Source organism: Lissotriton vulgaris, chromosome 2_1 (genome assembly GCF_964263255.1).
Source record: "Lissotriton vulgaris chromosome 2_1, aLisVul1.2, whole genome shotgun sequence".
NCBI classification, from domain to species: Eukaryota; Metazoa; Chordata; class Amphibia; order Caudata; family Salamandridae; genus Lissotriton; species Lissotriton vulgaris.
Window position 1 is genome coordinate 362,487,659 of NC_141687.1, and position 17,982 is coordinate 362,505,640.

Below are 17,982 nucleotides of genomic sequence, written 5' to 3' on the forward strand. Positions count from 1 at the left end.
TTTGACAAGATCTTTGTTCGCACAGAATTGGCATGTCCTCCAACGCGAAGAACAAATGCATCAAAACTAAAATAGGTCAACATCCACAAATCTATCGAAAGCAAGATTGCTAGGTGACATTTTAACGAGATAGATGTTCATAAATGATGACAAGTTGAATTGGCTACATCTGGGGTTCTGGAAATGTGATCACTGTAAGGCATGTTTATATGGCGTGAACAGGAATACATTTGAGACATTTGGGATGCCAAACCCGCCATATAACTGAAAATAACGTACAACGCTGAATTTGTTGTATATGTCCAGGGCTCAAAAAATCCACTCGCATTGTCGAGCAAGATTTAATCAGGACAAGCTATTTTTAAGGACTATAACGAAAATAAATATAGGAATACAAACTGACTTTTGACCTCTGTCTCTGAAATCCAGCAAATGTGACCAGATAAAAAGATTTAAATGCATCTTTATTGCTCACAAAGTGAAAGAGCAATGAAGATGCCTTTAAATCTTATCTTGTCACATTTGTGGCTTTTGAAGACAGAGGTCAAAAGTCAGTTTGTCTTCCTATATTAATTTTTCTTTCTGTGACTGAAGATAGAGGACTTTGTAAAGTGACCTGTTATGCAGTGGTAATTTCACGGTAATTTGTCAATGCCAAACCTCATCTACCTCTATTTTACCGCTGAAAAGGTGTTTGACCCTTGACACCATGTATTACCTTCAGGAGACTTTACATTAGCATGAAAATCAAAAATGCATTTAATATTTAAGACAATAAAGAGAGTTCAGTATTTTAAAGGGTTTTAGTTTCTAGTAAAAAGTAAATTTTTCTCTGACCCTTTATTCATTAGTCAAATATCAATCAGGTTACATAATTTTGAAAACAGGAAAATAGAATTAAATACAGAACATATTATATGTTGCAAACAAAGCATTCCATAAAGGAAAGGAATAAGACCTCAAATATCAGTTCTTTAAAGAGTTCCGGAAATATAATTCAAGAGTGAATTATGCAAGGCTAATCAATAATTAATAATTTGCAAAATCTCCCATAAAGAGAAATAAATGCATAAGACCAATCTTTTCAAAAACTAGTAAATTAGTCAAAGCATACATTTAGAGTTTTAGCATCTAAATCTAAAAAACCCTTATCTGTTGCTCTCTCTGCCCTAGTCTGTGATTTAGGAGTAAGACAGCCCGCCCTTCACAAGTCCACAGAGGAATGTGATCTGCCTTGCCACAAATATGACGTGCAAGGCCTTCTCTGAAAAAAATATTAGCAAGAAACCCCCCCCCCCACCACCTCTCCTCGGACGCAATCTCCTCCCGGGCTGCAGCAATCTCCTCCCGCGACGTTTCTCGTACCTAACCCATATGATGTCTGGTCTAATCTGTTCCCTCTCAAGAGCTCACACGCCCCCCCCTAAAGACTACAATAAAATGTTTCATATTCAGAAAAACTTGCACTGTGATTGGTTACCATATGTGACATGAGGGTCTCACCATTCTGTTCTCATTGGAAATTCCAAACCATACCGGTTTTAACAAAAGAAGCGTTGATGATTAATACATTTATATGTTTTAGCAACATTTACCAGGAAAAATGTTACATTCTATTTTCCTCTTTCCTATAACATCGCACGCAGGAAGGATACTTTAACACTGGTACATTGGCACGATAACAAGAATGTACAGTTCACAGTGGCCTTGTCTCTTTCATGTCTTTAGGCAAGCTGGTATAATCTGTGCGTGCTCTCTTCTTTCAATACAATTCACAGCCTTGCTGGATTCACAGGCAACCATTTTATCTTAGGCCCAAAAACAAACACAAAAATAACATTAATTTACAAAATAAAACCCATTATGTTTTACCTCCCCCATACTAATACCCTGTATAAGTGATTACCTAGCAAAGCTATTAGTTTAAAGCAGCCTTTCCTATTATTTGTGCACAACATGCAAAAATGTGCAATGTGCAACATAGCATAATACATGCACTAGTGTACATTTTCAAAGCGCACACAGTTCATACATACTCATAGAAACATGCTTTATTGTTTTAGATGGCTTTTCATGCAAAAAGTGGTTGCCCCGCGTGTAGTGTTTGCTGCATGGTAAATTAATAAACATTATAAGATGTGTTCTGCAACAAAGCCAAAATCTCTTAAGACCGAAATAGTGAATCTAAATTGCAAGGAAAATGAGCTGGGAAAATGGAAGTTTTTCTCTACACTGCAAAAACACATTCAGCACAAATATTTCAGACTGACTAGGCCTCATTTCATATTTTCATGAGCCATGTGTTTTCACGTGCACCAAAATGTGCGTGTCAATTTCTCAGGTGACATTTTTATTGCAAAAGCTGAGCATATAACAATTTTACTTCCATTTCTAAGGCAAACACGAGTCATTTCTGTAATCAGATCATATATAGCCAAGCTTGAATGTTTAGTGCAGAGTTCTGTAATTAGCTTCTTCGAACTGTTAGTCTTCTCTAAAATAAGTAACTAAAATAATACAAGGAGAATTCAACAAGACCGTTTCAGCATTTCTTTTCTCTTTGTCATCACCTTGCCATCAGTATGGCTAATACAGTGTGGCATTCTGTACTTTTTCCATGCACATTTGACCATTTAGGTGCTGAGAAACTCAGACAGAGCACCATCAATTCTTGGCCCTTTTTCAACTTAAGCCTTTAACTCTTATTTTCACTTTGATCAGATTCAGATGTTTCAGCACAGCATCTCTCAGATCAAAGTTGTTGCACCACCCACTATGCAGATCTTGTTTAGCAGCTGCAATCTGGTGAGAAACTGCACTCTCTACATCAACCAGACCTACACAGCAATGGCTAGTGTTCTCATCAGTGTTGTCCACAAGTGCATTTGCATATGCAGTTTCAAGCCACTTTGGTGATGCTGAAACAGTCTTTTGCAAAGTGAAACTGTACTGCCTTTTTGTTGCTTTATCATGCTTAAAACTTCAGGCAGATAGCTACAATCCATTCTTTGTCCAATTTGTTGTTCTTCTCTCATTATAACTGAGACCTCATTATGATCTGGTTTCAGACAAACTGGCAATCTATACCTGGGCATCAGTTTTTGCAATAACACATTTGCCACTTTTCCTTTTGTCACTTTTCTCAAAAACAGTTCTGTTACAACCCTCTTGTTCTGCTTCTGAAACATTTTCTTGAGCCTCTTTAATTCACCTGTGACGATTCCAAAGAATGTATATGCTAACGGAACACAATTTTGTGCAACTGAATTAGCATTTCTCTCTCCCATGACAACAGTGACTCCTATTTGAGCAAATATTCTGCATGGTATGGTCAGGGCAATCAATTTCGAATTTTGGGCTGAGGTAACTACTGATGGCCATGAAGCTTTGACCACATAATGTATAAGGAGCACAGCATGTGCTGCTTTTAATGTGTCATTGTTACCTTTCAAATATGGCCATCTATAAATGGACATTGTTGGGCTGAATCAGACGTTCATTCTTAAAGTCTGATCTGAGCTTTATGCATATTTTCATGACCTCTAGACACTCCTATTCAGTTTTATCACAAACCAATTCATTTGCTGACATTTCTGTGAGAGCGCAACCCTCCCTCTCACTGCAAATTGGTGCATTTTCTTTCAAATAAACTTTCATTCCTAGTGCTGGGGCGCAACATTTTTTTCTCTTTCAACTCTAGGAATGCTTTTGTGCAATTGTTGTCGAATGGAAGCGGATCAGACACATCCTTGTTTGTCAACCTCGGTAAAGGCTTAGCCACGAGGGAAAGGTTTAGTAACCACTCTCTACAGCAGCTAACCATTCCCAAAAATGTCCTGACTTCTTTCTAAATTTGAGGTGGATTTATCTGGTGAATTATTTCCACTCTCTGGTGACACCTTTCTACCTTCCTTTCCAATGTTGTGTCCCAGGTATTCATCTTCTTTTTGACAGTACTCCTAACTATTCTCATGCAATGGCACTGTAACATGAACTTGGCAAATTCAATAAGAGTAAGCCATTCTTCAGCACATGGAATGTGAAAAAATATATTGGCTGGATTCGGTACCACAGGACAACATGCAAAAATTATGCTTTAAATATCCTGCACTAATCGCTCCTTTTCATTTATTTTCTGTGAACCTGTAATCAGAAAGTTAAACAAACTTCCAATCAATTCCATCAAAAATCTTTTACTCAGTTTATCCCCAATTATAGGTAACATTTCTGCAATTGATGGTGTTCCTGAAAACATGTCATCTGGTTCTAAATTTAAGACATGTTCTGCACAGTTCATTAATCTGACATCCTTCTCTGTGAACTCTCTTATTTCTGTGTTTATTATTTCTTTCAAATCAGAAGGTAATTTTTCAACTGTCTTTTCTGAAAACAATGCTACAGCTTTCTCTTGTTGGGCCATTTTAAAATGTACATCCTCATCAGGAATCCGAACATTAATATTATCTGGTGTTCAGTTATGCGTGCTGTTTCATTTGCAAAACAATTGTTTTCCTGCTAGGCCTGAGTCACAAACGATGGATTTAGGCCCAGATCTCTGTACTGTGGTGAATTTATGACATTGTTTTGCATTCTGTCCATCAACTGTGGTTTTTGCTGAGTCACAAACAACAACTTGACCATTTTCCTCAAATGGGCCTATTTTTGGTGCAAATTCTTCTAAAACTGGGTTTGTAATTTCTTTGTTTAACACTCTTCTAACTAAGTCTGGATCTTCCACTGCTTTCACAATGGACTTGGTAAATTCAGAATTGTGAGGGTTAAAACTCTCATTTTTAAACACAGCAACCTGTTGAACTGGGTTCTGATTTTGTCTCTGGAAATAATTCACATTTGTTCTGGACAAATTAGTTAAATTAATTTGATCATTTTCCATATTTTGTGGGACCATCTGTGCTTGGCAAATTCCTGCCATTGGTACCTGTTTCTGAACTGACATTTGCATTTGCTTATCTGGCATATTTTACATCTGGATTTCTTCGTTTTTTGTGTATCATGTTTACATTTAAATTTCTTCTTCCAATGCTCAAATCTGTTATAAAGATGGCAAACAGACACCTTTCCCAGCAGTACAACATCCATACCTGAATTTGCACAGACCAAAACACCTTTACTTCCATCCTGTGTTTTTTTTACTCTGTACCCAAACAACATCCTTTGCTGGAAATCTGCCCTTCAGGAAAGTAATCACTGCTATGTTATTCTCCATAACAGAAAATGATGGTGCATTCATGCAAACCCTTTTCATTGTCTCCTCACCTGGCCTTTGCACAACAACTTTAGATTCAAACCACAATTTAGACAGCATGGCAATGTCAAAGAACATTTCCAAAGTAATGCACAACTCTTAAAATGTCAACAAATCCATCGATTTGTGTATACCACAGCATAAATTTGTCTCTCAATTGTGGGAATGTGTTCAGAAATGCTGCAAGTTCACTTTTATTCTGTAGCCCATGCACATGCACTTCTCCCACCTTTTCTCTCAATGAGTAAGCAAAAGCTTCTCCCTCATTTTGTTTATTATTTTCCCTAACAAAGTCTGGTGGTTTCTTTTTCTTATAGATCATCAAGAAGAACTAGTCTGGTGATATGTAATCCTGAATGAGCTGTATGTTTTAAGCTGAGAAAAGAAAATAACTTTTCCTTTTCATGAAGCCCTCCCTCACCCACGCTCCTAGTTGGTGACATGCTTTATCATCTCGCCCACCTAGTGACACAGAGTGTGTCCCTGGTGTGCTACGATGCCTGGTTACAGCGGAGCAGGTATTCTTACTGAGTTTGCAGTGTGTTTTTCTGAAAAATCTCTGCTAATTCCAAATTAAGTTTAAATGTATCCAATCTGGTTGTGAGAACGAACGAAAGGCGTTTAAGTACCATTTCCTCTTTTGGAAATAGTACTCAACAAAGCACTAAGTGTAACTCCATCAACCCTGTTTACCTCATTGAATGTCCATGTGGCCTACGATATGTAGGTATGACAACATGCAAAATCCGGACCAGGATAGTTGAACATCGCAGCACAATCCGGTGCAAGAAAAATATCAGTCGCCTGACAGACCATTATCTACAACTTGGTCACACCACGAATCACATGTCCTGGACAGTTTTCGAACACTTTGATCACAACAACACTAACAATGAAAAATTCCTACTCCATAAGGAACAGCGGTGGATCTATCGCCTGTACACCCATCTCCATGCATTCAATGATTCAATTCCGTGGCACAGCCTCAACTCCTAATCTATAACCTTCCGCACTGTGCACTACAAAACTGGAGTCACCAACACCCATGGTTATTTCCATACAGAGAATAAATGAGCCAGTAGATATGTACCCCACAGACGATTAAAAAACACCGCACACGCACACCACGTGTCTTGTGCCCACATGTCCCTCCCCCCAACTAGGGGCCCTTATCTTCCTTTATTTTTTATAACTTTATGACCAGCCCTAAACCGGACATGTTGTAACCCCGCACTACTAATACATGGCCCCCTCATTGTTGCATTGACTATAGACATTTGACAGAGACTTGCACCGAACACTGCGTGTTCACTGTCCCCCCAACCCCCAATTGTAAACGTTACTTCTAGCCGCACTAAATAAAGAAAACCAACAGATCTAGTGCCTTCACATCCTAGTCTCCGTCTTAACCAGATGTAGCTAATTCCCGTGATCGGATTCTACCCTTCCTGTGTCACTGCCGAGTAATTACACCGATCCGGATAGTTTACCCGGTAACCATGACTACCGACGCACGCGCAGCACGTCATCAAACCTGGCCACTCCTAGGGCCCTGTAGTCTGTTGCCTATGTCCGTCCCATCAACAGACTGCAACGTCAACTGAGCACACCTGCTCCCGCCACAGGGATACATAAGAGCCCCGCAGACCGAGGCCTCCATCTATGGAGATCCGAAGCAGACAAATAGGTCTTCACAAGGGTCCTGAGCTGCGATGTAGTAAGTTGACACCGCTCTTCTGCAAGCCAGAGGGTAAGCCTTTCATTTTCAGCGCATCACGACGGCAATCATGCCGCCCGCTTTTCCGTTTTTCTTCCCAGGTTTTTTCGAAACAGCCTGAACCCCTGCCAGAATCTCATCCTGCTAATCGTTAGTGTAAGTATCTCCGCATACCATTCACCATCATGCACCTTGTTTTACACGTTAGTGCATAACTCGGTAATACCACGTTTTGCCTCCACTTCGGCAATTTACGCAGCCGTTTTTTCCGTGTCCATGCTTGTCACCACATGTACGTGATTTATAGTAATCCTGCCTAAAATTGCAAATATTTGCATATTTGTCTGTATATTTTGTTTGTGTTTTGTTAGGGTATTCCTGTAAACGGAAAACATAAGAGGGAACTCCACTCTTACATATACTACTCCTTAGTGCATGTAACACATTTCTGCTCTAAACACGTAAACCTAGTTTAGATCTCTCATCACACACACTATAAGGTCCTGAGGAAAGTCTGTATTTAATCAATGCCGTGCTCAAACATGTAGACCGATTCCTGGTTGTAGGAGCTCCTAATTACCTCTCCACAAACATCCACAGCCTTGCTTTTACTAGTGCCAGTGGCCCAAACATTAAAAAAAACCTTGTTGGTAATGGGACCTCTGTACAGTTTTTAACGTCACTATCACATCACATCACATCACCACACTGTACACTCAGTAAGAATACCTGCTCCGCTGTAACCAGGCGTCGTAGCACACCAGGGACATTTTGAGTAGAAACAATATTAATTGGGACGGTCATCATTTTTCTGGGTATTATCTGTGCATCTGCAGTTTGTAATTCTTGGACTGAATCAGTCATATTTGAAGCAGTAACACCTGGAGGGATCACTGTCGGTGCTGAGTCAACAGATAGTGGGTCAATCTGTAATGCCTGCACAGTTCTCTCAGTCTGTTTCTCTTTGTTCAACAGAAGCAGTAGCCACTGTAGTACTTACTGGAACACTATTTTTAATGGGAACCACATGAAGTGGTGGACACTCAGTTAACAATGCATACATCATTTCATCACCTGAATCAATATTTATTTGAAGCTTTTTATCATTAATTCCCTTTTCCTGCATCTGGTGCTTTAACTTTTTGTCCTCACCTGCTTTGTCTCTTGCTGTCTTTTCCCACATGCTTAAGGCCTCAAATTGTACAGCTCTAGATGGTGTCTTTATTTCACATAACACTTCCCTTAATTTGTCAATGATTTGCAATTCAAAAGTACCATATTTTGGAAACCTCAAAGGACCTTCTTTTTCAGTAATCTTGCACCATTGGAGAACCCACATACATGAATGTTGTCCCAAATTGGTAGACATAAAATGCACAGGTGTTCCTTCGGGAGCATCACCAATTAAAAACACATTTTTTACCTTACCTTCCAACAGTTTCTTTAAACCTTCAAAAAATTTCATTTTTGCAATAGTTTAATGCAATTTCTTTTCTCCAATGCTGTCAGTTTCAATTTCAGTCTGTTTTACTCTTACCACTGACCCTCCACAAAATCTTACTGCAATATTTTTCTGAGTTCTTAATCAAAATTCTGTTATTAACTACATAAAAACATTCGCTACTCTGTTCCACTAAATAAAGGATAGATTTATTTTCACTGCCAGTAACACATTCCACTTACTCTTCGCACAGTAAGAACTTCTGTATACTCTTCAAACATTACAAGTAAATCTCTTCTGCTTACCCTTCACTCAAGCTCAGAAGAGCCTACTACTCCTTCAGTGTTACCCTTTCTAGGTGATATAACAAAGTTTCACCAGCGAACTCTTTGCCATCAATCACTCTCACTTTTACACAGAAAATAGTCCCCAATTTAACACTGCCAGCCCTACCTAGCTTCTCAGTGTTATTCCAACAGACGAGTAACCTCACTGCAGTGTGGCTTCCATTTGCCACCCGCTATTCTTTTCCCTGGGAATTCTGGACAACATAAAACAAGACTAACTTTTCATGTTAAGAACATATAATAAATAATCAAAAAATTCTGTCCTATGATGTTACCAATATAATCAATAACACCCATCAATTTAAAATGAGCAAAATTTCACCAACATTCAAAACCCTTACTATTTTCAACACTTCAAAAATACATCCTAGCACATTAACAACATTTCACAACCCTATTGATACTCACATCACTCCAGCAATCACCTTCTTGCATCACCTTCCAGTACTGCTTTGCCAGTCTTCAGGTTCTGAGCATTGGAATCAGGAATCAGGACTTGGACATTTATCTAACTTGGGCAATTATTTTACTTCCCTCCTAAGCTCAATGAGCCATTGGTTGAATAGTTGATGGTGATATCAATAATCCTTAATCACGAAACTAATCAATTATTATCATCCTCTGGCTACCAGAATCTGATTCAGCGGTAATTTCTCAATGCAAAACCTCCTCTACCTCTATTTTACAGCTGAAAAGGGGTTTGGCCCTTGACACCATGTATTGCCTTCAGGAGACTTTACATAAACATGAAAATCAAAAATGCATTTACTATTTAAGCCAATAAAGAGAGTTGTTGAGTATTTTAAAGGGTTTTATTTTCTAGTCAAAATTACATTTTTCTCTGACCCTTTATTCATTAGTCAAATATCAATCGGGTTACAGAATTTTGAAAACAGGAAAAATAGAATTAAATACAGAACATATTATATGTTAGATACAAAGCATTCCAGAAAGGAATACGACATCAAATGTCAGAGTTCTTTAAAGAGTTCAGGAAATATAATTCAAGAATAAATCATGCAGGGCTAATCAATATTTAATAATTTTCAAAATCTCCCATAAAGAAAAATAAATGGATAACACAAATTAATCTTTCAAGAACCAGTTAATTAGTCAAAGCATAAATTTAGAGTTTTAGCATCGAAATCTAAAAAACACTTTCTATCTATTGCTCTCTCTGCCCTCGTCTGTGATTTAGGATTAAGACAGCCCGCCCTTCACAAGTCCACAGAGGAATGTGATCAGCCTTGCCAAAAATATAACGTGCAAGGACTTCTCTGAAAAAAATATGAGCAAGAAACCCCCCACCTCTCCTCGGACGCAATTTCCTCCCAGGCTGCAGCAATCTCCTTCCGCGACGTTTCTCGTACCTAACCGATATGATGTCTGATCTAATCTGCTCCCTCTCAAGAGCTCACACGCCCCCCAAAGCCTAAGAGCCAACCACACCTCCAAAGAGGTCATTATTTATACTCTAATTCTTGGCAGACTACAATAAAATGTTCCATATTCAGAAAAACTCGCACTGTGATTGGTTACCATATGTGACAGGAGGGTCTCATCATTCTGTTCTCATTGGAAATTTCAACCCATACCGGTTTTAACAAATGAAGCGTTAATGATTAATACATTTATGTTTTAGCAACATTTACTAGGAAAAATGTTTCATTCTATTTTCCTCCTTCCTGTCACATCGCACGCAGGAAGGATACTTTAACTAACACTGGTACACGCAGGAAGGATACTTCAACTAACACTGGTACAATCACAAGAATGTATAGTTCATGGTGGCCTTCACTCCTTCACGCAAATCAGGCCGAGTCACGTGAAATCAGGCATCCCACGTGACTCGGCCAGATTAGCGCGTCCCCATTGGGAAGATCCTAGCATCTCTACGTCGGTGTGTGCACTACTTTTTCACAAATTGGCCAAAATAACGAAGGTCAATGATCTTATTGAATTAAGAAATACGACTGCTTGTGAGAAAAAGAATAACTTTGAGCATCTACTGACTCGTGAAACATTGATCATTCAGATCATCAAGACCATTGCTACCAGTCTTTTAATACCTTATTCATCCTGAAGTCACAAAAGGATAAATCCAAGAAAGGGGTCACAGCTACAAACGAAATGTATTTGTCCTGAGGATGGTCTGAAAGAGTTGTACCATATAAGACCAAAACGTCGACGACTAAGTCCATTACTTCCCCTTTACTACACAAGTGATCTTTATTTTAGAAAAATAAGTCATTTGTTTTTCATTTACCGTATTTTCCGGCGTATAAGACGACCCGGCGTATAAGACGACCCCCCACTTTGCTTGATCAACTTTAGGTTTCATGCTATACTCGCCGTATAAGACGACCCCCACTTCCAGCGCAGTCCAACTTTCTATCTCCATGGACTGAGGAGATCACGTGGTACTGACACTCCCCTCCTTCCGACGAGCATGAGATTTCTGGAAGGAGAGAGAGATCAGCACATGTGGAACACAGTGGGGGCCGCCATCTTCAGAGCTGCCTGTTATATTTCAGGACCTCCTGCTGCCTCATCCATCTGCCTGGGGATGTGGAGGCGCGTGTGCAGGTCAGTCTAGGCACTTGATCCATGTAACTTAACGTTGGGTTTATGTAATAAACGTTCCGCTCCACGGTGGAAGCTGCTCGGTATCCCTGGCTGCAGGCATGCGATTTTATATAGCGCGGACTTTACCCGTTTGTGTCTCCACGGTGGAAGCTGCTCGGTATCCCTGGCTGCAGGCATGCGATTTTATATAGCGCGGACTTTACCCGTTTGTGTCGGACGGCAGTTTAGAGCCCCCCCACGCTCCCGCTGGGTCGCAAGCGTGGGCGGGAAATGGTGCAAAGCTGCTCGGTATCCCTGGCTGCAGGCATGCGATTTTATATAGCGCGGACTTTACCCGTTTGTGTCGGACGGCAGTTTAGAGCCCCCCCACGCTCCCGCTGGGTCGCAAGCGCTGTCGAAAAATCCATGAAAACAAAGGGTCTAATTTTGTATCCGGCGTATAAGACGACCCCCGACTTTCAAAAACATTTTCAGGGGTTCAAAAGTCGTCTTATACGCCGGAAAATACGGTACACTGGTTTGGACTTTTTACTAAATGAATTGTAGGAATCAGTTTCCATTTTCTTGTTCATTTGAAAGCATTATGATAAATTTTCATTGTTAACATGTACCCTATGAATTTTTGCTCAAAATATATATAAAAGAAATATTTCTGATATGAAAATGTTCCCCTGTGCTTCCTTCTCATGTCTTCATTGTCTACATAGTTAGATTTAAGATAAATTTTTCAGACACCAATTGGGTTGGTGGAGTGAGCTAAAGAACTGTGATGGATTAAACCCAGATCAGTTGACTGGGGACGAGTGTTTGTATTGTCAACGCTCCGTCCATCATCCCCTTTGGTTTTTCTTTGTTCGCCCTAAGTTGGCAGGGTATGCTCAGACGTGAGTCCCTTGCTCACTTTGCCACTGGATTCAAGCAAGCTCGGCTGAAGACGGCTGTAATCCCAGAAACCGGTCCTGGGAAGCTTGATTCCGGTCCAGGGAAGACCTGGCTTGGCAGGTCGGGCTGGACTGTTTCCATGAGGCACAGGGTCAGACTGAATTGCATATGGCCATGTCTGAACTGGGGTGGCGGAGTGAGCTAAAGAACGGTGATGGATTAAACCCAGATCAGTTAACTGGGGGTGAGTGTTTGTATTGTCAACGGTCCGTCCATCATCCCCTTTGGTTTTTCTTCCTTCTCATGTCTTCATTGTCTACATAGTTAGATTTAAGATAAATTTTTCAGACACCAATTGGGTTGGAACAGACAAACATAGGTATTGAATTAACAGTCTATCATCTGTGATAAACATCTTCAAGGAAAATCCCTTGCTGGCACTCTATTGAAGTTACTTGTTCAGAACAAGCAAGGGCATCCGTGGATGACGTATTTATAGAGGACCATTCTGGTTACATGGAGTATTACTTTTTTATTCCCAAGGATATGTCCTACATGGCTGAAATGATGTACACTTTATAGGTTATCATTGCGCTGGTTTGACAAGACCTCTTGTAGGTACAGCAGTTGCAAGGTCCCCAGCCTTGGGCATCATTCATAAGATGAGGCTGCTTATCAGGCAGGTTTGCTTGTAATTAAAGACAATTGGTGAATCGCACATCACATAAAGTAACTTGCCTTTGGTTAACTCCAAGAATGTAAAGCAGTGACTACGGGGTAGGGTTACAATGGGAGGAAGTTACTTTAGTGAAATGCTCATTTAGTAAAATAGCTTTTTTTGCTCTTAATAAATCTTTATTAATGGGTTGATTTCCTTGGAGGACATTGTTTTGAAAATGTAGGCATTTGTCAAAGGATAGTTTTTCATTACTCTTTGATCACCTCTCAGGTACATGCAATGAAACTTGAACTGGACGCCCTAACTAGCAAAATGTTACATCTGTTAGCAAATTGTAATCTCTTTTTTTCCGGTTAAGGTTGCATGCAAACAGCTGTTTGTCAGTTCGATTACTTGTGCAGCAAATGTATTGAATGAACAGTCTAGCTAATGCGTTACTTTTGATAGTCACTAGGTTCACATAATTCCTGAAAGGAATCTGGATTGGCAAGTCGGTTTTTTCTTGTTTGAGAACAAAACTAATTTCTTTGTCCAAAGTTTGTTCTGCTAATTCTTTTGTAACACAATACAGTATTAGCTTTCTTCTACTCTTGAATGGTGGGAAGCTGACGGTGTCTGTGCCCTACTAATCAAATTGTCGAAATGTAATTGTTGAAATTCGTACCATGAAAGTGTTTGCATAACTAGAAATGAAATAGCCACTGTGGTTTCCATTTACAGCCTTAACAAAGAAGGGCAACATATCAATAGCCCTCTTATGCCACTTGTGGTTGTCTGTGCTAGAAGTGATTCATAGATACGAGACCAGAGGCAACATCGGGATCTAGATCTTCTCAATTTTGTGTCATTCTAGTCCTCCATCCTTACTGAAAGGTTTAGATGAGGTTTATGTGACATAATTCTGAAGGATATTTGGATGTCTTGTCATTCCAGTTATAGGGGATATACCTTTTATTCCAGCAAACATAAGATACACACTTGCATAGATTATTAGCAATATTTTGCATGCTCAGTGCAGAGCGGGTCTCACTAACCAATTACAGCATTTATGGGTGTTTTCCACAGAAAGATCATCCCAAATAACTTTGGAAAATAAGTTAGGCTGCATTTTGACTCGTGATGTTGAGAATTCATGTTAAGGAAGACCTGGCTCATTATTTTACAGAAAACATTAAGGAAGGTAGTTTTCAGTAAAATGTTGATTGCCCATTTGCTGTAACCACTAAGAAAATGCCCACTGACTTTGATATACCCAAAGCAATCCTGCCCTATTAAAGGAGGATAAACTGGTGATATTTGACTTGTTCCTCATGTAGCTGGCCAAGTTCCTTGTGAAGGCTCTCTAATGATCCTTCTCTCACTAGATGCATAGTAGGCATATTGCATATCATTCTAAAGACCTTGCAACAAGCAAGTGTGACCCAGAAATGCAAATTTGAATAATCTAGGTCATAGAATTCGAGGGGCTAGATAGGGATGTATGTCTCTCCCTTGTTATTTATCCTTAAAATGGAGCTCTTAGAACAACAATTAAATACTAATGTGGGCATCAAGGGAGTTCAAACCTCTTTGGGTTATTATAAAACTGCCTTATAAACTGATAATATTCTATGTTTTCGACAGACTCCACACTATTGCCAAGCTCTTGTTGATAAAGTAGAAAAACAAAAGTATCTGAATATTTGAAGGGACATCTGATACTTACTAGTGCAGAATAGATTTGCCTCTGTTAAAGACACTGTGCTCCAATTTTAGGTGTAAACCTCCATGCACATTGGAAAGGCTAATACAGCAGTAATATTCTGGGTCTGTTGAAAGTTATATATAAATATTTGTTTACGTGGGACAATTTAGAGGGTTCATGATATACAAGGTAAATGCTATGCCATGACTTCTTTGCGTAACAAAAACTTTAACCATAGTCTTCTCCACAGCTGGCCTTAAAACCATACAAGGCAAAATGCTATCCTTCATATGGTTCATTATTCTCCAGCGGAGTTAGTCTAGTATTTTTTTACAATACAATTCATGAAGGTGGAATGCAAAACTCTAACTTAGAAAGATATAAGTCATTAACATAGTTTAAGACTAATCTTCGGCCAGGATAACCTGATTGGAAGCATTGGTTTGATATCGAGCAGGAGCTGCTTTCAATATCGCCAGAATGTGTCAGACATATTGGATCCCCATTTTGGTCCTCAAGAACATTTTCTTAATGGATAAGGATCAACAGAATTTCTTCCTTGCTGTCATCCCCATACATAATTGAAAAAATAGATATCGTGGTCCCATTTGAGATTACCAATAATCTCATCCATATTTTTTCAGTTTTACAGTAAATGCAAGCCTCAATTGTACATTAGAGCATTTTTATTTTTAGTGGTATTGCAGGCTATGAGTACCCAGATTGGCATTGGGAATACCCAAGCAGTATTTCTATTTGGAAATTGAGTAACAATTATCCTGGGAAAAGCAAGTTGTACAACGAGTGCTCTTCACTTGTCCAAGAAGTTCTATGAAATTTTCTTGCACTTTTGGGAAGGGGCACAGCTCAATATTGAGTGCTGTGAATTTACCTTTTTTCTTTTTATTATACTCCTTTCTCTGCAGAGTCGAGTTCACAGTAGGGGACAAACCAATCAACAACTTTCGTATGATCGAACGGCATTACTTCCGGGAGAAGCTTCTGAAGAGCTTCGACTTTGAATTTGGCTTTTGCATTCCGAGCAGTAAAAATACGTGTGAGCATATCTATGAGTTTCCACAGCTATCGGAGGATCTTAGTGAGTATTTGATACTTCAAGAAAATTATGTACCATTTGTCTTTACGGTGTTTTTTCTTTATATATAGGACTTTCTTTTGGGGGGGATAAACCGATTTTAATTGAACTTTTAAGTTTAATCTTTGGTACCTTTCGGTCTGAATCTGTTAACCTTTCAGATGCTGATAAAAATCATAAATGTATCTGGGTTTGAATACATCTCAGTTATTTATAGTTTGCTCAGAGATGATCTAGGGTGATCCACTTTGAGAAAAGAATTATTCACTGCCTCAGTTGTATCCTTTTATTCTTTGGGGTCCTCACAAATAACTCTGGTGCTTTTAACCAACGTCAGTTTCATTAGACTGGTGGTTTTAGTGTTTATCATAGGACAGTTAACACTGGTAGAGCTCTAAAACCTCTTCCTACATTGCTTCTTGCTTTCACAAAATAGTTAGGACTTTGCCAGTGGATGAGGAGAACACTATCCCCAGCTCTTCTCACCATAATGTTAACATGACTAGAAATACTACAAATCTAGTGCCACGGTGTGAGATATTGGATGCTTTTCTTGATGAGCTAGCTTATCAAATAAACTGAACATCACCTCCATAGGAACCTATCCAAGACACTTAAAATGTTCATAATATAACTAAATCTTCCCAGCAATACCCAGATTGTTATGGTGGCTCCACATCATAGTCCTTCAAAAAGATCAATAGTCCAGGTCCTTGATCTGGTAGCGTTGCTTGTTGAAATCTTAGAAGTGGATGTTGGAAGTGTGCTTGATGAATGCACTTATAATTTGAGTTCTCCATCATGTTGTCTGCATTAACATGCAAAATATTAAACCATTTCGCTTTATGCAGAATTCTAAAGTGAATTTCAATAGAGATAGTGGTTGTATAAAAACTACTTTATATATCACACATACACATGCATTTCTTTTGAAAGACAATAATGACAATGTCATTTTTTTCTATTAAAATTAGGCCTTGTGAGATTAAAAATAGTTCGCAAGTGGAATTGGACCAGTGGATCTGCAAAAGAACAATCATTTTAAAAGGAAAGCTTGACACATGACTGTCAAATGTTAGTAGCAACTTTCAGAAGCTAAAGATTCTGTACTGCAACTTTAAAGCAAGGAGAAGCATGGGGTTGATAGACAACTTCTGTGATGAAAATTAAGGGCCTCTCTTCTAAAAGCAGTGCAGGCTCTTTATATACACACTTGTGTGCACATCGAATTGGGGTTGAATTTTCACATATCTCAAAGGGTTTACACTAGGGTAATACTTCAAGCTCAAACTTTTTTTTTGTTGAATATGTTTTTATTAACATTTTGAGTCATTTAACAAACAGTGTGATTCATAAACAGGAGTACAACATTGGCAGGATACCATACATCTCAAGAGCAAACATAATGCAGTGGGCCCAGAGAGTCAGCTCAGGCACCCAGGACTTTCCGGCAACACCAAGAGGGACCCTCCCACCCACCACAATCTACAATTTCCCAGTAGACCCCAGAGATGAGTCATTAGAGGCGACTGGAACTCCATTGTGGAGTCCCCCTGAACAGAGCTCTGAGGGGTGTGCAATGTAAGGCCATGGTAACTCCTCCAGATAACCAAAACCCAATCAAATTTTCATCTGCGCCCCCTAGCTTCCTGAATGATCGTTTCCGCCCCCATACATACATCCATTCCAGCAATCCACTGGGCTTTTATGGGCAGTGTAGGTGACCCAGAATCCTGTGCGATGTTTCTCTTTGCCACAATCAGCCCCAGCATGCAGAACAGCAGCTTTTTTCTAGGCAGGTTAACACTCCAGGGATACCCAGGAGTACATAATGGGGACTATGCATTACCTTCTTGCCACTCACTGCAGCAAGTTCCCTGAATCTCCCGACACCCCCAGATAGTCTGATAGAAAAATCCCTTAGCTACATTGGGCAAGGATATTTGTCCCAATTTATGCAACTTAACCTGTTCTAGATACACCCTTTGTAGGATATTTAACTTGATTAGACTGAACCAAGCCCTTATGGCCACCTGCCAAGGATGCATCAGGGCCTCCTCCCAATCAACAAAAATGTCCATTTGGACCGGTCAAAGGTCATATGGCTGAGATACCCGCCACCCCCTCTCAACACAATCCCCAAAGGAGGGAAACCGGAAACAGTTCTTGAAGTTTTTGGAAGAGGGAGGGAGTGACCCTCCCGGCCGTATTTATTAAAACAAAATTAAAACATTAAACGGTTTCATATTAATGTACAATTTCATTACCACATTGCGATGTTTGG

At 39.5% G+C, this 17,982-nt stretch overlaps 1 protein-coding gene across 1 annotated transcript in view; it reads left to right on the top strand.

The window, feature by feature from the left end:
* UNC119 (unc-119 lipid binding chaperone) overlaps positions 1-17,982 on the top strand; it is a 406,449-nt gene that overhangs the window by 250,761 nt on the left and 137,706 nt on the right. Inside the window, exon 4 of the mRNA XM_086955162.1 lies at positions 15,529-15,701. Coding sequence (XP_086811288.1) covers positions 15,529-15,701 — 173 coding nt within the window. The remainder of the gene's footprint in view (positions 1-15,528; positions 15,702-17,982) is intronic.